The sequence below is a fragment of the Mustelus asterias genome, chromosome 4 (genome assembly GCF_964213995.1).
Source record: "Mustelus asterias chromosome 4, sMusAst1.hap1.1, whole genome shotgun sequence".
Classification (NCBI taxonomy): Eukaryota; Metazoa; Chordata; class Chondrichthyes; order Carcharhiniformes; family Triakidae; genus Mustelus; species Mustelus asterias.
Window position 1 is genome coordinate 65,594,472 of NC_135804.1, and position 17,496 is coordinate 65,611,967.

Here is a 17,496-nt window from a genome sequence, read left to right on the forward strand (position 1 = left end):
CCCCCTACGCTAGTTCTACCAAAATGCATCACTTCGCATTTTTTCCTCCCCATCTCTGTCTTAAATGGGTGACTCCTTACTCTGAGATTATGCCCTCTGGTCCGAGACTCTCCCACAACGGGAAACAACCTCTCAGCATTTGTCTCAATAAGGTCGCCTTTCATTCTTCTAAACTCCACTCAACCCCTCATCATAAGAAAATCCCTCCATACCTGGGATCAGTCTAGTGAACTTTCTTCCCAATGCCAGTATATCTTTCCTTAGATAAGGTGACCAACACTTTTCACAGTATTCCAGGTGTGGTCTAACTAGTGTCTTGTGTAGTTTTAGCAAGGCTTCCCTAATTTTATAAGCCAGTTTTCTCCCCAGATCTTGTCCCCTTAACTGCCAAAAAATAATGCGTGTGGTTTGCGTGATCACTCTGGCGATGCAGCGACTCTTGGAGCTGGGAACCAGCGCCACTAAGATCGGGGTGCCGTGAACAAAAATTAATCTCCACCCCCCGGGCACTACATAGGTGTCTATGGCCCGCTCGCACCACTCACAAGCCTACCGCCACCCCCACCTCAATCATTGCTGGCATCAGCATCCTTCCACCCCCCATTCTGATTAAAATGAAAAGGGAGGCGTACATTAAGTCCAGGCAACTGAAAACAGATGGAGCTCTGGAGGAATACAGAGAGAGTAGGAAAGAACTCAAACGGGGAGTTAGAAGGGCAAAAAGAGGTCACGAGATGTTCTTGGCAGGCAGGATTAAGGAGAATCCTAAGGCATTCTATTCATAGGTTAGGAACAAAAGAGTTGTCAGGGAGAAAATCGGACCTCTCAGGGACAAAGGAGGGGAATTATGCTTAGAACCCAAGAGAATAGGGGAGATCCTAAATGAATACTTTGCATCGGTATTCACGAAGGAGAGGGGCGTGTTAACCGGGAGTGTCTCGGAGGGAGGTGTTGACCCGTTAGAGAAAATCTCCATTACAAGAGAGGAAGTGTTAGGTTTTTTAGGGAACATTAAAACTGACAAAGCCCCAGGGCCTGATGGCATCTATCCTCGACTGCTCAGGGAGACGAGAGATGAAATTGCTGGGCCTCTGACGGAAATCTTTGTCGCTTCTTTGGACACGGGTGAGGTCCCTGAGGATTGGAGGATAGCGAATGTGGTCCCGTTGTTTAAGAAGGGTAGCAGGGATAACCCAGGAAATTATAGGCCGGTGAGCTTGACGTCCGTGGTAGGGAAGTTGTTGGAGAGGATTCTTAGAGACAGGATGTATGTGCATTTAGAACGAAACAATCTCATTAGTGACAGACAGCATGGTTTTGTAAGAGGGAGGTCGTGCCTTACAAATTTGGTGGAGTTTTTTGAGGAAGTGACAAAAACGGTTGATGAAGGAAGGGCTGTGGATGTCGTCTATATGGATTTCAGTAAGGCATTTGACGAAGTCCCACATGGCAGGTTGGTTAAGAAGGTTAAGGCTCATGGGATACAAGGAGAAGTGGCTAGATGGGTGGAGAACTGGCTTGGCCATAGGAGACAGAGGGTAGTGGTCGAAGGGTCTTTTTCCGGCTAGAGGTCTGTGACCAGTGGTGTTCCGCAGGGCTCTGTACTGGGACCTCTGCTATTTGTGATATATATAAATGATTTGGAAGAAGGTGTAACTGGTGTAATCAGCAAGTTTGCGGATGACACGAAGATGGCTGGAATTGCGGATAGCGAAGAGCATTGTCGGGCAATACAGCAGGATATAGATAGGCTGGAAAATTGGGCGGAGAGGTGGCAGATGGAGTTTAATCTGGATAAATGCGAAGTGATGCATTTTGGAAGAAATAATGTAGGGAGGAGTTATACAATAAATGGCAGAGTCATCAGGAGTATAGAAACACAGAGGGACCTAGGTGTGCAAGTCCACAAATCCTTGAAGGTAGCAACACAGGTGGAGAAGGTGGTGAAGAAGGCATATGGTATGCTTGCCTTTATAGGACGGGGTATAGAGTATAAAAGCTGGAGTCTGATGATGCAGCTGTATAGAACGCTGGTTAGGCCACATTTGGAGTACTGCGTCCAGTTCTGGTCGCCGCACTACCAGAAGGACGTGGAGGCGTTGGAAAGAGTGCAGAGAAGGTTTACCAGGATGTTGCCTGGTATGGAGGGTCTTAGCTATGAGGAGAGATTGGGTAGACTGGGGTTGTTCTCCTTGGAAAGACGGAGAATGAGGGGAGATCTAATAGAGGTGTACAAGATTATGAAGGGTATAGATAGGGTGAACAGTGGGAAGCTTTTTCCCAGGTCGGAGGTGACGATCACGAGGGGTCACGGGCTCAAGGTGAGAGGGGCGAAGTATAACTCAGACATCAGAGGGACGTTTTTTACACAGAGGGTGGTGGGGGCCTGGAATGCGCTGCCAAGTAGGGTGGTGGAGGCAGGCACGCTGACATTGTTTAAGACTTACCTGGATAGTCACATGAGCAGCCTGGGAATGGAGGGATACAAACGATTGGTCTAGTTGGACCAAGGAGCGGCACAGGCTTGGAGGGCCGAAGGGCCTGTTTCCTGTGCTGTACTGTTCTTTGTTCTTTGTTCTATTCATTACCAGCATTGGTCCCCCCACCCCATCATCCCTTTCCTCAGATCATCGCCAGCATCCCCCACCCCCTTTCCCCACTTCTCCCTGTCCATCTGGCAGTACCAACCTGTACCAGGGGGAAGTGTCGGACCACTGCCTGCCATGTCCCTCTCCCCCGGAAGCTACAGTGACGTTTGCACCCCTGGGGGGATCCCCAGGGCAGATTCATGTCGGGGTGAACCTGTTGTAATGCTCGCCAACGTGCCGAAAATCTAGTGAGGGGGAAAGATCTGGCAAGGGGTGTCTTTAATTATATATACATTTATTTAAATGAAGGTTTTCACCCGTCATGAGTCACTGTTTAAGATGATTAAAGGATGTGATAGGGCAGATAAAGACAAACCATTTCTTCTGGTTGGGCAGTCCTGGACATGACATTTCAGCTCAGCTGTTCACGGGTGAAGGCAGGAAGCATCTCTTCACACAAAGGGTGGCGGAGGTCTGAAACCCTCTCCCCCAAAAATCTACTGAGTCTAATTCCACCTCTGTCATGTGCAGCAATAGAAGGCGGAAGCAAGGTGGGCTGCCTGGCAGCTTTCACTGTGCAGGCTACTGTCAGGAAAGAAGGGAAGGGCACCTCCTTTGGCATTTGCTTTGGTTGGGTGCAATGCTGTTCACAGGGAGAGGGTTTTGCTTTTTGTAAAGTTAGAGTTTAGATCTCACCTACTGCATCTGCTCCCAGTATTTTCAGCAGACGGGACTCTGCAATTGTTTCATACGAGGGCCCAGCCAGCATGCAGTACACCCCATCATGGATAAAGTCTTGGTAGCCCAGATCCTGGGAACTGTCCAAAGCCATCTGGCGTAAGGTCTTGTCATAGGCATCCGACATGCATGGGAACCGCACACCAAACCTGGCAATAGGCAGCAGAGAGTCAGTTTTAAACCACTGCAATTTGACCCCAATTTACCTGGGGGGTATTCCTCAAAATATACTGCAGTATTCCCTCAAATATACCACAATATACCTCAAAATATATTGCAATATCCCTAAAACATCTCACAAAATCCCTCAAAGTATATTACAGTATTCCCTAAAATATACAATACTCTCCCAAAATACACTGCAATATTTCCTAAATTACACTGCGATATTCGCCCTAAAATACACTGCGGAATTGCCCGACCTCCTCTACAGGATAAATCACGATTCTAAGCCTAAGGACGGGTGGGGATGGGGGTTAGATTTCTACAAACACTTTAAACACCACCACAAAATCAGATGTGAATGTTCAATGCAAATATCAAAAGGTTTCTGTAAGAAATGTACAGTTTATCCATTAACTTTGTGAAAACAGCATCTCAGATTGAAATGAATTGAATGGTATGAAATTCTTGTATTTGCATAATGATTCAAGGTATAATCATCATAGAAACTTCATTCAAGTCATTTTAAGTCTGTTACCTTTTCATGACATGAGTGTTAATTACTTTTGGACAACCTCTCCATATTTGTAATAAATTATTACAAACATGGAGTCCCTTTCCTTCTGGTTGTCATTGTTGTTGGATATTTTAAAAATGTAAAACTTTTCCTCTCTCTATCTTAATCCAATCTTTTTGTCTCTCACATTCTGTACCCGATTTGACACTGAACTCACCCTCTCGAAATTACACTTCCTTTTCAATCTTTGAACTGCAAACTTCACGATCCTCCAGACTGATTGGTTAGCTGCTTGCCCTGTACATTCAGGCCTCAGATTCCCGGGGCTGGATTTTCCCAGATCGGATGGGAATGGAGGCAGGACCGAGATAAAAATGGCCATCAGGCTGTGGGGCCTGATGCTCCACCTCTATTTTTAACCCTCTCATTTTCCCAAGGGCCGAGGAGAGTGTTGGTGTGGAACAGGCCCATGGCAAGAGGGGACCTGATTTACATCATTATGGACTCAAAAAGAGCCCATCTCCACTAAGAGTATTCAACATTCAAGGGGGCCACCAGATTTAGCAACTATATCTAAAATTCCATTCCAGGTCAGGGGAGGAGCCAGAATTTTCACCCTCCTGGCATTGCTTGGCATTATGTGGGCATTTGAAGATGGCTGTTTGGACTTCACCTTAGCACCAGGAAGGCTGCATCTAGAAATGGGTGCTGCACCCTCAGAAATTAGAGATAGAGTGGCACAGTGGTTAGCACTGCTACCTCACAGCAACAGGGACCCTGCTCAATTGCAGCCTTGGGTCACTGTCTGTGTGGAGTTTGCACGTTCTCCCCGAGTCTGCGTGGGTTTCCTCTGGGTGCTCCGATTTCCTCCCACAGTCCAAAGGTGATGTGGATTAATCCTAGAATCCCGATAGTGCAGAAAGAGGCCATTCGGTCCATCAAACCTACACCAACAACAATCCCGCCCGGGCCCTATCCCTGTAACCCCATGTATTTACCCTGCTAGATCCCCTGACACTAAGGGGCAATTTATTATGACCAATCATCCTAACACGGATTAGCCATGCTAAATTGCCCCTTGGTGTCAGGGGGATTAGCAGGGTAAATACATGAGGTTATGGGGATTGGACGTAGGTGGGATAGTTGTCGGTGCAGGCTCAATGGACCGAATGGCCTCTTTCTGCACATTAGGAATTCTATGATGAGAGCAGCAACCTCCAGAGGAGGGGCAGACATTGGGCATTGGGAGGCCAGAGGAGAGGGACAAGGGGTGTGAAGGAGAAGGAGACATTACCCTGAGGACAGAATCTACAGGCAGATGATTATCGAGAACGAGTGTTGAAGGAGATTGCAGCTCTCCAGGCGTGTGGTCACAGACGTCAGTGCCCTCATCAGCGTGGTCTTCTGGCATTTCACAGGCGGCTGCACACACCGGTGCATCACTCAGGTGATAGATGCCCTCTTCACTATGTCTGGACAACATTCAGATTCATAACTAATACAGCAACATAGGTTCTGAGGGAACTGGATCTGGTGCCTGGGTTGGTCAGGTGGGCCCTACAATGCCCTCCTAAAAAGATGTCAGTCATTGTGATGGTCCTGCTGCATTCCCCATTCTGGCTCCACCAGAAGGTGTGAACTTTGAGGATGGTGAGGCCCCAAGAGGGGACAGCTCATCAGGACAGGATCAGGAGTAGGAATGATGCGCGTCAATAAGCACATGGAATCAAGGCTTCGGTATTGGAGGCTTTAATAGAGTAACAAAGGAACTACTAACACGAATACACCAGTTCAGACTGAAGGGGTCCTGCCGGAGCAGGGGGTCTTATACCTCGCCACCGGAGGTGGGACCCCACTGGAATGTGCCATGATAACTCTTATAACAGGTAAACACCCTAACCCAACAACATAGTACAACCCCCACAGTAACAACACCCTAGCCCAACAGTAACATAGTAACAACCCCCAGTGGTGAACCAACGATGGTTCACCACATTCACCCCTCCTTTAAGAACAAAAGGTGGCGGGGTGCACGAAAAACAGGTCATATAAACAGACAATTCACAGGATTCACAAGTCCAGACGGTCTGGAGGACCGCACCGACGCTGCGATCTCCTCAACACCGGTTGCGAAACCGGAGCAGGTGCTTGTGGTGGCGCTCTTTCCAAAGCAACGTCTGGCTGTCCCCTCAAGGACTCCCAGGCCGGCCGGCCCTGGTGAGGCAATGGTGCAGGGGATCCTGGAACGTTTGGTGGTAGTGGTGGTGGTGATGATGGTGGCGCCGATCTCCGAGTCTCAGGCAAGCTGTACATGGGAGTAAAAGTGTTATGCACTGGTCCCGGTGCTGACCGCGCCACGTCTGGGGAAGTAATGAGGAGTAGTGGATTCGTGACTGGGGGAATAGGAGCGACAGGAGTTGCTACGTCCCCTGCGGGCGCCAGGTCTCTAATGGAGACAGTGTCCTCTCGCCCGTCAGGATATGCCACATAGGCATACTGAGGGTTGGCGTGGAGGAGTTGGACCGGTTCGACCAAAGGGTCAGACTTGCGAGCCCTCACATGCCGCCGCAGAAGGACGGGTCCTGGGTACGTCAACCAGACTGGCAATGAGGTCCCCGAGGACGACTTCCGAGGGAATGAGAACATCCTCTCGTGGGGAGTAGCATTGGTTGCCGTACACAGGAGGGAGCGGATAGAATGGAGCGCATTTGGAAGGACCTCCTGCCAACGGGAGACTGGAAGGCCCCTGGATTTCAGTGCCAGTAGGACAGCCTTCCAGACTGTAGCATTCTCCCTTTCCACCTGTCCGTTACCCCTAGGGTTGTAGCTCGTGGTTCTACTAGAGGCAATCCCGAATGAGAGCAGGAATTGCCTCAAGTCGTTGCTCATGAACGACGAGCCCCTGTCGCTATGAATGTAGCAGGGGTACCCGAACAGGGTAAAAAGTTCACTGAAAACCTTGATGACGGTGGCAGTCGACGTGTCCGCACAGGGGAAAACAAACGGAGCCTTCAAGCGGTCCTCCTGCATGATGGCGCATGTTCCGCGCGAGAGGGCATCCGAGGGCTCATTGAGCTTCCCTGGACGATACATAATATCGTAATTATAGGTGGAGAGCTCAATTCTCCACCGCAAGATCTTATTATGTTGAGGAAATAGACATTCCGGTCCGTTGAGGGAAGGGGGCCCTTAAAATCCACACTCAGCCTCTCAAAAGGGCGAGTGGCCTTGACCAATTGTGCCCGGTCTGGTCGATAAAAGTGTGGTTTGCATTCTGCGCAAATCCGACAGCTTCTAGTCACTGACCTGACATCCTCCACCGAGTAAGGCAGGTTGCGGGCTTTGACGAAGTGGTAGAGTCTGGTGACTCCAGGATGACACAGATCATTGTGGAGAGCCTTCAAGCGGTCCTCCTGCATGATGGCGCATGTTCCGCGCGAGAGGGCATCCGAGGGCTCATTGAGCTTCCCTGGACGATACATAATATCGTAATTATAGGTGGAGAGCTCAATTCTCCACCGCAAGATCTTATCGTTCTTGATCTTGCCCCTCTGCGTGTTACTGAACATAAACGCCACGGATCGTTGATCCGTGATCAGGGTGAACCGCTTCCCTGCCAGGTAATGGCGCCAGTGTCTGACTGCTTCCACAATGGCCTGAGCCTCCTTCTCCACCGCTGAGTGCCGAATTTCTGGGCCTTGAAGGGTGCGGGAAAAGAACGCGACGGGCCTGCCTGCCTGGTTTAGTGTGGCGGCTAGGGCGAAGTCAGATGCATCACTCTCCACCTGGAAAGGAATGGATTCATCCACCGCGTGCATCGTGGCTTTCGAGATGTCGCTCTTCAAAACCTTGAAGGCCAATTGGGCCTCCGGCGTAAGTGGGAAGGTCGTGGACTTAATGAGCGGACGAGCTTTGTCCGCGTAGTTGGGGACCCACTGTGCATAATACGAAAAGAACCCGAGGCATCTCCTCAGTGCTTTCGTGCTAGCGGGCAAGGGAAGTTCAGTGAGTGGGCGCATACGGTCTGGATCAGGGCCAATGACCCCGTTTTCCACCACGTATCCGAGGATGGCTAACTTACGCGTACGGAATACGCACTTCTCCCTGTTATAGGTCAGATTCAGGCGAGAAGCAGTGCGCAGAAAGTGTTGGAGATTCGTGTCGTGGTCCTGCTGGTCATGGCCGCAGATGGTGACGTTATCCAGGTACGGGAAGGTAGCCCGCAACCCGTTCTGGTCCACCATTCGGTCCATAGCACGCTGGAAGACCGAGACCCCATTGGTGACACCAAATGGAACCCTGAGGAATTGGTATAGACGACCATCCGCCTCAAAAGCCGTATATTGTTGGTCCTCTGGGCGGATGGGGAGTTGATGGTAGGCGGACTTAAGGTCTATGGTAGAAAACACTCGGTACTGCGCAATCTGATTGACCATATCAGAAATGCGCGGGAGAGGATACGCATCCAGCTGCGTATAACGATTAATGGTCTGACTATAGTCGATGACCATCCGAGGTATGTTCCCGCTTTTGACTACCACGACCTGCGCTCTCCACGGACTAGCACTGGCCTGTATAATCCCTTTCTTGAGGAGCCGCTGAACCTCAGATCTAATAAAGATCCGGTCCTCAGCGCTGTAACGCCTACTTTTAGTAGCGATGGGCTTGCAGCCAGGAACCAGATTTTTAAAAAGGGATGGTGTAGTAATTTTCAGGGTGGATAGATTGCATGCGGGGCGCTTTGGGCAATTTGGAGGCTGCGGCTGATTCCCTACTGCCAGTGAAGGGAGTGGCCCACCGTACTGTAGGATCACACTCTTCATGTGGGCCATAAAGTTTAGTCCGAGGAGAATTGGCGCGCAAAGGTGAGGTAACACAAGGAGCCTGTATTGCTCGTAAATTGTGCCCTGTACCTCAAGAGTTACCATACATCGTCCTTGGATCGGTACAGACCGGGACCGTGATGCCATGGAAATTGTCTGCTTGGCAGGGAGAACCCGGAGTCCACACCTTTTAGCAGTTTCAGGGTGTATGAAACTTTCGGTGCTCCCACTGTCAAACAGACAATTCACAGTTCTACCACTAACCTTTACATCCATCATAGAATGTTCGAGTCTGTAGTGCCTGGTCTGATCCAGGGAGATCGACGCCACCGTTGGCCCCTGGGCGCCACTGCATGCTGCCGATGTGGATGCTGAGGACCCCTGCTGGTCGCTGCTGCATGCTGCCGATGTGGATGCTGAGGACCCCTGCTGGTCGCTCCTAGTCGTCGTGGACCATGATGGCCGCCCCCATGAATCGCATGTGGGCGAGGGCGCCAAGCGCAGCGACTCCTGGTGGTCTTCTTCCTCCTCCGTCAGCCACAATGGCGCCGTCCTGGATTCGCACATGGTCGGACCTCGTGGGTACTGCGATGCCGAAGGAGATTGTCTCCGTTCTGGAGGGTTACAAGCAGCACTGCCGTTTTTAGACTTAGACCAAGCTGCACTGCCGTTTTTAGGCTTGGACCTGCAGACTTTGCCGTAGTGGCCTTTTTTACCGCACTGGCTGCAGATTGCCGTTCTTGCCGGACACTGCTGCCGTGGATGCTTGGCCCCTCCACAAAAATAGCATCGCTGGCCACCTGGAGCTGCCGCCGTCGTCGAATCGATCTGGGAGCGCGGGTTAGCGGGGCGAGGAGGGAGCTGAGCTTGCTCCAACCACGTTGACTGCACGTGGTCCTCGGGGTACAGCGCCAAGCTCTTCGACGCCGCCTCCAACCTCACGGCCATCTCCATTGCCTGGGTCAAGTTGAGTTTCCCCTTTTCCAGCAATTTAAGCCTGATGTACGAGGACCCTACCCCTGCTACGAACGCGTCTCGGGCGAGGTCGTACATATACTGTTCGGCTGATACGTCCTTACAGTCGCAACCCCTGGCAAGCTGCAGGAGCTCGTTGGCATAGTCCTCCATGGTTTCGCCCGACTGCCGACGTCGTGTAGCGAGGAGGTAACGAGCATGTATCTCGTTGGGTGGCATAGTGTATCTTTTTTTTAGGAGCTCGACGGCACCCAGGTAAGTGGGAGCTGCACGAATGGCTAGGTAAATCGTGTCGCTTACCCTTGCGTGGAGGACCTGGAGTTTATCACTGTCTGTAGTGATAGCTACCGAGGCTGCCAGGTAGTCCTCAAAGCACTTCCACCAATGGTCGAATGTGTTAGCTGCACCGACCGCACGTGGGTCCAGTGTCAGACGATCCGGTTTTAGAATCTGTTCCATACTCTCTGTTTTTCTTCTTGTTGTACAGCTGTGAGTTTTCTGTTTACTCTATTAAATTGATGCGCGTCAATAAGCACATGGAATCAAGGCTTCGGTATTGAAGGCTTTAATAGAGTAACAAAGGAACTACTAACACGAATACACCAGTTCAGACTGAAGGGGTCCTGCCGGAGCAGGGGGTCTTATACCTCGCCACCGGAGGCGGGACCCCACTGGAATGTGCCATGATAACTCTTATAACAGGTAAACACCCTAACCCAACAACACAGTACAACCCCCACAGTAACAACACCCTAGCCCAACAGTAACATAGTAACAACCCCCAGTGGTGAACCAACGATGGTTCACCACAAGGAAGTAAGAAAGCAGGAGCAATAGGTGGTGAAGAAAGGTGACACTGAACATAAAAGGTGCCCTGATGACGAGGTGGCCTCCGAAAGCCACCTTCCAGGAAGAGGAGCTGTCTCCTCACCCTCATCAGTGCCAGGCGTTTGGCTCCCCTGCACCACCTGGGGTTGCTGTGGTGCAGTGGCAAAGTTTGGCACCAAATCCTTTCCTTCAGGACGAGCAGCAGGCTCAGTGATGGTGCTGCCATGGGTTAGCTGAAATCTGCTTTTATTCCTGTGCCCAGTTGCTTTAATTGGTCAGGAAACACTGGTGGGATTTTCCAGCCCTGTCTGTCAGCAGGATTTTCCAGTCCTGGTGATACCTCCCATCAGTGAGTTCCCTGGCAATGAGACAAGTGAACCATACAAAACATTGCACATTTCGGCAGGACTAGAAGATCCTGCCAGTGGCTAATGGTGAGTTGCCTCTGCCGTCAGGAAATACGCTGTGGAGGATGCGGTGTGGGCGAGGGGGGGGGGGGGGGGGGGCACAGGGGGAATATCCCAACCTTGGTCTCAATTTCAGTTAAAAGTTCACCCCGAGGAATAGATAAAATTCAGCCATGATACCACTGGAGGTGGTTTTTGACACTAAAACAGATATTGCTGCTGTTTCCTGTCTCCAGGGGGAAACCGAGCCTCTGTTTCCCTCACTGGTTTACATTTTCAGCAACTTGCTGTGCAAGATTAAATTTAAAAGCCCAAATGTACAAGGACAAGTGTAGCTAATGACAGATTTTGATGGCCTGATGTAACAAATGATGGCCCATTAACTTCCTGTGTAAAAAAATAATTCTTAACACCCCTCTGGCCTTTTCACCAATTATTTTATATCTGTGCAATATTTACTTAAAGAAACAATAAAAAACATCTAGAAACTGAAAATATTCGAAAAATAGTCGGCACAGGTTTCAAAAAGGAAAGCCATTCTTGACCAAATTAAATTTTAAATACTAAATTCTCTGAAGAAGGAACAGAAAGGATAGACAGGGATAATGTAGCAGATTTAATATATTTAGAGCCTTTGACAAGGTACTGCACAGTAGGCACAGAACTAAGGTTAGAGCATGTGGAGTCAGGAGACAGGAGCAGAATGAACAGAGGTACAGATTAAAAGCAGTTATTCAGGTGTTCCACAGGGACACTGAGGTCACTGTTATTCTCGATTTCCATAAACAATTTGAACTTAGAAGTCGGCAGTATTATTTTAAAAATTGTGGGGAACATTAAACTGGGACCTGTAGTTGACTCTGAAGAGAGCTGCAACAAATATAGGAAGGCATTAATAAACTTGCAGAAAGTGTGTGTAACTGAAAAAAAAAAATCAATATAGACGCATGGAAGGTGCTTCGTTTTGGTCGGAAGGATAAGGAAGCCACAAACTCCTTAGAATATGAGTGTCTCAATGCAATTGAAGAACAGAGCGATCTGGGGACACAGACACAAAACGCTGAAAATTGGAACATAGGTTGATAAGGTAATTTTAAAAAGCACACAAAACACTGGGGTTCATTTCTAGACAGTCAGAAATAAAGAATGATGAAATGATGTTAAACTTGTACTGAATGTTGTTTAGACTACCTTTGCATGAACTGAGAGTGGTTCAGCCTATAAGGAGAAAGAGATAGAGGCTTTGGAGAGGGAACATAAACATTTCCTAAGATGATAGCGGAAGTGAGATATTATACCTGTCAGGGAAAGGTTGTAGAAGTCAGGGCTCTATTCCCTAGAATTGATAAGTGAAGATCCAATAAAAGACTGCGAAAACATTTGGTTGAGTAACCTGGGGAAGATAGGTCCACTCGAGTAACCTGGGGAGGATAGGTCCACTCGAGTAACCTGGGGAGGATAGGTCCACTCGAGGGGAACTCCAAAACTAATGGCCATAAATATAAGATCGTCACTTGGGGATTCTGGAGGAACCTCTTTGCCCAGAATGTGAACTTACTCACACAAGACCTTAAATAGCAAGGATATATTGAAGGGGAAGCTGGGCGAACACCAGAGGGACAAAATCAAATTCTGTGGATGCTGGCAGTCTGAAATTAAACAGAAAATGCTGGAAATTGGAGGAACAACACTGTATCTTCCGATTAGGCACTTTACAAGCTTCAGAGTTCAACAACCTCAGACCATGCACACTCCTCTCCATTTTGATATTTTTTTCCTCCCTCACAGGGGCCACTGTAACTTGTTTTGCTTTCACAGAGCATTGACCTTTGTTCTGCTATTAACACCTTCTGCTGCCTTACCTTTATGCTGCTATTAGCACCTTCTTTAGTCTTTAACACTACCATTAACACTCCCTTTGTCTTGTTCCCATGACATCTTTTTCAATCTCTCCTGAGCTCCCACATATCGCTGACCATATATTCTGCTCCACCTTCGCCAGCTCACTCTCCAAATATATAATCCATCACATATCTTCCACTCTTCAGCTCTGAGGAAGAGGGTCACTCAGACTCAAAACATTAACTCTGTTTCTCTCTCCGCAAACACCTGAGGGGGAATGGAATAAAAGGATATGTTGATGAGGTGAGATGAAGGAAGGTGGAAGGAGGCTCATGTACAGCATTAACAGCAGCATGGACCAGTTGGACTGAATGGCCTGTTTCTGTGCTGTAAAATATGCATTAATATATAATGTGTGGTACAACCATTAAAACAATTCTGAAAATAAGATGTTGGTCTTTGTAAAAATGGTGAACACAGAAAGACCAGATTGGAAGATAAAACGGGTTAGTTAATATCCTTTTGAAAAGAAGATTGACTGTCCTTATCTGGTCAATGTCTATACATGACTCCAGTCCCACTTCAACACAGTTCACTCTTCACTGCCCTTGAATGTGAGCCAATAAAACACTCAGCTGTATCACACTGCAGTGCTTAGAGGAGGCAGGTCACCACCACCTTCTCATGCCAACTTCTAATGAACTTCTTACCAAATAAACCTGTTGGACTTTAACCTGGTGTTGTGAGACTCCTTACTGTGCCTACCCCAGTCCAACGCCGGCATCTCCACATCACAACTTCTAATGCGCATTATATACTGGACTTGCTCACATCCCAAGAATAATGAAATTCAATCCGCTAATCTACACATCTTTAGATACTAAGGGGCAATTTAGCATGGCCAATCCACCTAACCTGCACATCTTTGGACTGTGGGAGGAAACTGGAGCACCCGGAGGAAACCCACGCAGGTACGGGGGGAGCGTGCAACTCCACACTGACAGTGACCCAAAGCTGGAATTGAACCTGGTGCTATGAGGTAGCAGTGCTAACCACTGTGCGACCATGCCACCCTCATGGTAATTATGATGAAAAACATCTAAATGAAGGTGATTTAGAGGTGATCTTTAGGATTTCCAGTGGTGGGGCTGTGACTACAAACTTATATTTCAGACTCATATTTACCTTTCAGATCAAGCAATTGTCCCCAGGAGGATATTACTTGGGATGGGCTCAATGGCCTCTGGCAGATCTCCAGAGCCTCATTCTTCAAGCTTATATAGAGGCGTGTCCACAAGCTATTCGAATGTAGATGAGTCACGTCCTTTCCTCGCCCCAGGCACTTCCTCAAAGGGAGTGTGCTCTCTGGCACCTCCTACTGGACAACTTGAACGCCACCCCTAGCCCCTTGCCAGAGGCCAGGCTGCCAGTCTTGTGCCTCCAGCTGTTCTGAGAGAGGCCAGGATAGAGGCCAACAGACAAACAAACCTAATCAAATCCCCATTCAAACACGAGTGTTTTCCAACTAGGGGTGGATGCATGGTATTAGAAGCAGGAACCCTGACTAATTAGCTTTTTTCCCACTTTCTAGCCCATAATTGTGCCCCAAATGGAAGAGCTATATTTGCCATCCCAATGTTATCAAAGAGAGATACTTGTTCACGCATCCATTGGTGCTTTTCAGTCACCATCATTTACCCATTGGTGACTCTGGCTATGACATTAATAAAGAGCAGTGGATTGTGGTTAGGTCTCATTGATGTCACTGATGAGATCTATGACCTCAGAGTGTAATATGACACACTCGCTGGCTCCAGTTCTAATCATCAAAACATGGTAACTAGGTATGACTGGGAGATACCAGGCATGTCTACAGGGGTGTTCCTTTACAACACTGGAGATTATGTGGCGATGTTACCATTAAAGGTAGGACTTATAACTCACATTCCCAGTTGGGTAGACTTGGTGTAACAGCGACCAATAGAAAACATCCGAAGTTCAGTCCTTGGGCTATGTTGTCTTGGCTGAGCTCAGCTGGAGTAACAAGTGTGGGTTGAAACCGCAGAGTCGGGAGGAGGAAATGGTTGGGGGGTGGGGGGGGGGGGGGGAAGAGGAGGGGGGTGGAGTAGAGGAACAGGACTCAGACGTGGCTCCTGACCTCTATTCAGCCAACCCTCAGTGTGGATGTCAGCTCAGGATAGAATTCGACCTGGCTAAGATGCCTTGCAGAGTTGAATTTGTCCCTGGTAACAATAGAGGGTGGGGGGAGGGAATGGGCAAGGTAGGAGTGAGATTGTGAATTCCCTGTTCTATATTAGTGAATAATTGAGGTTATATTGAAGAGAATTGTGTGTGAAAAGTAGCAATGTTGAAGAGATTATTCATATCTGTTGGCTGTGCCCTCTGTATGGAAGGATCCTTGCTAACTCACCTCTCCTCATTGCTGCCTCGCAGTGGGTTCAGCCCTGCAAAGCCTGGCAGGTTAATGTGATCGTTGATGATCATGATATCACCGACTTTAAATTCATCATTTAAGCCCCCGGCAGCATTGGTCACAATCAGAGTTTCAATACCCATCAGGTGGAAAACCCGGATAGGAAAGGTTACCTGTGAACAAACAGTGAAGATTATTATACTCCCAGTAACGGAATCAGTTACACTCTTGACAACAGAAGTGGTTACACTCTCGGTAATGGAATTTTGTGGAATCTGTTACAGTCCCATTAACGGTGGAATCTGAGACGGTCCCAATAATGGTGGAACTTGTTACAATCACAGTAATAGTGGAACCAAAAGAGAAAATGCTGGAAAATCTCAGCAGGTCTGGCAGCATCTGTAAAGAGAGAAAAGAGCTGACGTTTTGAGTCCAGGTGACCCTTTATCAAAGCTAAAAGGCAGAGAAAGTGGGAGATATTTATACTGCAGGGTGAGGGAATGAAAGATGAGTCATAGCCACAAAAACCAGGGGAAAAAGGCTGCAAATGGCAGTCCATAGAGAGAATAAAGGGTGTGAATGTCCAAACGGCAGATAAGCTAAAATCAGAGGGTAAGCTGTGACAGATGAAGATGTGGGGGGAGGGGGAAATGGGTGGGAGAGAGGTAAAATTTAGAAAAAGAGGTAAAGGGGAAGCAATGGGGAGAAAAGGTAAGGAACGGGGGGTTGTAAACATGGTAACACAGAAAGACCAGATTGGAAGATAAAACGGGTTAGTTAATATCCTTTTGAAAAGAAGATTGACTGTCCTTACCTGGTCAATGTCTATACATGACTCCAGTCCCACTTCAACATAGTTCACTCTTCACTGCCCTTGAATGTGAGCCAATAAAACACTCAGCTGTATCACACTGCAGTGCTTAGAGGAGGCAGGTCACCACCACCTTCTCATGCCAACTTCTAATGAACTTCTTACCAAATAAATCTGTTGGACTTTAACCTGGTGTTGTGAGACTCCTTACTGTGCCCACCCCAGTCCAACGCGTAGGGGGAAAGAGTGGAGGGGAAGAAAAATGAAGAAAGACAATAAATGAAGAAAGAAATAAAAGGGAGAGAACAGTAAAAAATTAAATAAAATGAAAAAAGGGGTCGAGATGGGGTAGAGCTAATCATCTGAAGTTGTTGAATTCAATGTTGAGACCGGAAGGCTGTAAAGTGCCTAGCCGGAAGGTGAGATGCGGTTCCTCCAGTTTGCGTTGAACTTCACTGGAACATTGCAGCAGGCCAAGGACAGACAGACATGGGAGCAGGATGGGGTGTTAAGATGGCAAGCAGCCGGCAGGTCAGGGTCCTGATTGCGCACAGATAGAAGGTGCTCAGCTAAGTGATCATTCAGTCTACGCTTGGTCTCTCTGATATAGAGGAGATCACATTGGAAGCAGTGAATGCAATTCACCAAATTGAAAGAGGTGCAAGCTGATTAACCTGGAATGAGTGGAACACAGTAATAGTGGAACCTATTATAGTGGCAGTAATGGTAGAGCCTATTACAGTAATGGTGGAACCTGTTACAATTCCAGTAATGGTGGAACCTGTTACAGTGCCAGTGACATAAGATCATAAGAACTAGGAGCAGGAGTAGGCCATCTGGCCCCTCGAGCCTGTTCCGCCATTCAATAAGATCATGACTTATCTTTTCGTGGACTCAGCTCCACTTACCCGCCTGCTCACCATAACCCTTAATTCCATCACTGTTCAAAAATTTATCTATCCTTGCCTTAAAAACATTCAATGAGGTAGCCTCAACTGCTCCACTGGGCAGGGAATTCCACAGATTCACAACCCTTTGTGTGAAGAAGTTTGTCCTCAACTCAGTCCTAAATCTGTTCCCCCTTATTTTGAGGCCATGCTCCCTAGTTCTAGTTTCACCCGCTAGTGGAAACAACTTCCCTGCTTCTATCTTATCTATTCCCTTCATAATCTATGATTAGCTCTACCCCATCATTGTTTCTATAAGATTTTCCCTCATTCTTCTGAATTCCAATGAGTATAGCCCCAGTCTACTCAGTCTCTCCTCATAAGCCAACCTTCTCAACTCCGGAATCAACCTAGTGAATCTCCTCTGTACGCCCTCCAGTGCCAGTATATCCTTTCTCAAGTAAGGAGACCAAAACTGTACACA

At 48.1% G+C, this 17,496-nt stretch overlaps 1 protein-coding gene across 2 annotated transcripts in view; it reads right to left on the minus strand.

Annotated features, from left to right (window-relative positions):
* pnp6 (purine nucleoside phosphorylase 6) overlaps positions 1 to 17,496 on the minus strand; it is a 77,574-nt gene that overhangs the window by 6,061 nt on the left and 54,017 nt on the right. For both annotated transcript variants that reach the window (XM_078211181.1, XM_078211180.1), the window contains exons 4-5: positions 15,312 to 15,487; positions 3,285 to 3,475 (exon numbers count right to left, since the gene is read on the minus strand). In XM_078211181.1, coding sequence (XP_078067307.1) covers positions 3,285 to 3,475; positions 15,312 to 15,487 — 367 coding nt within the window. The remainder of the gene's footprint in view (positions 1 to 3,284; positions 3,476 to 15,311; positions 15,488 to 17,496) is intronic.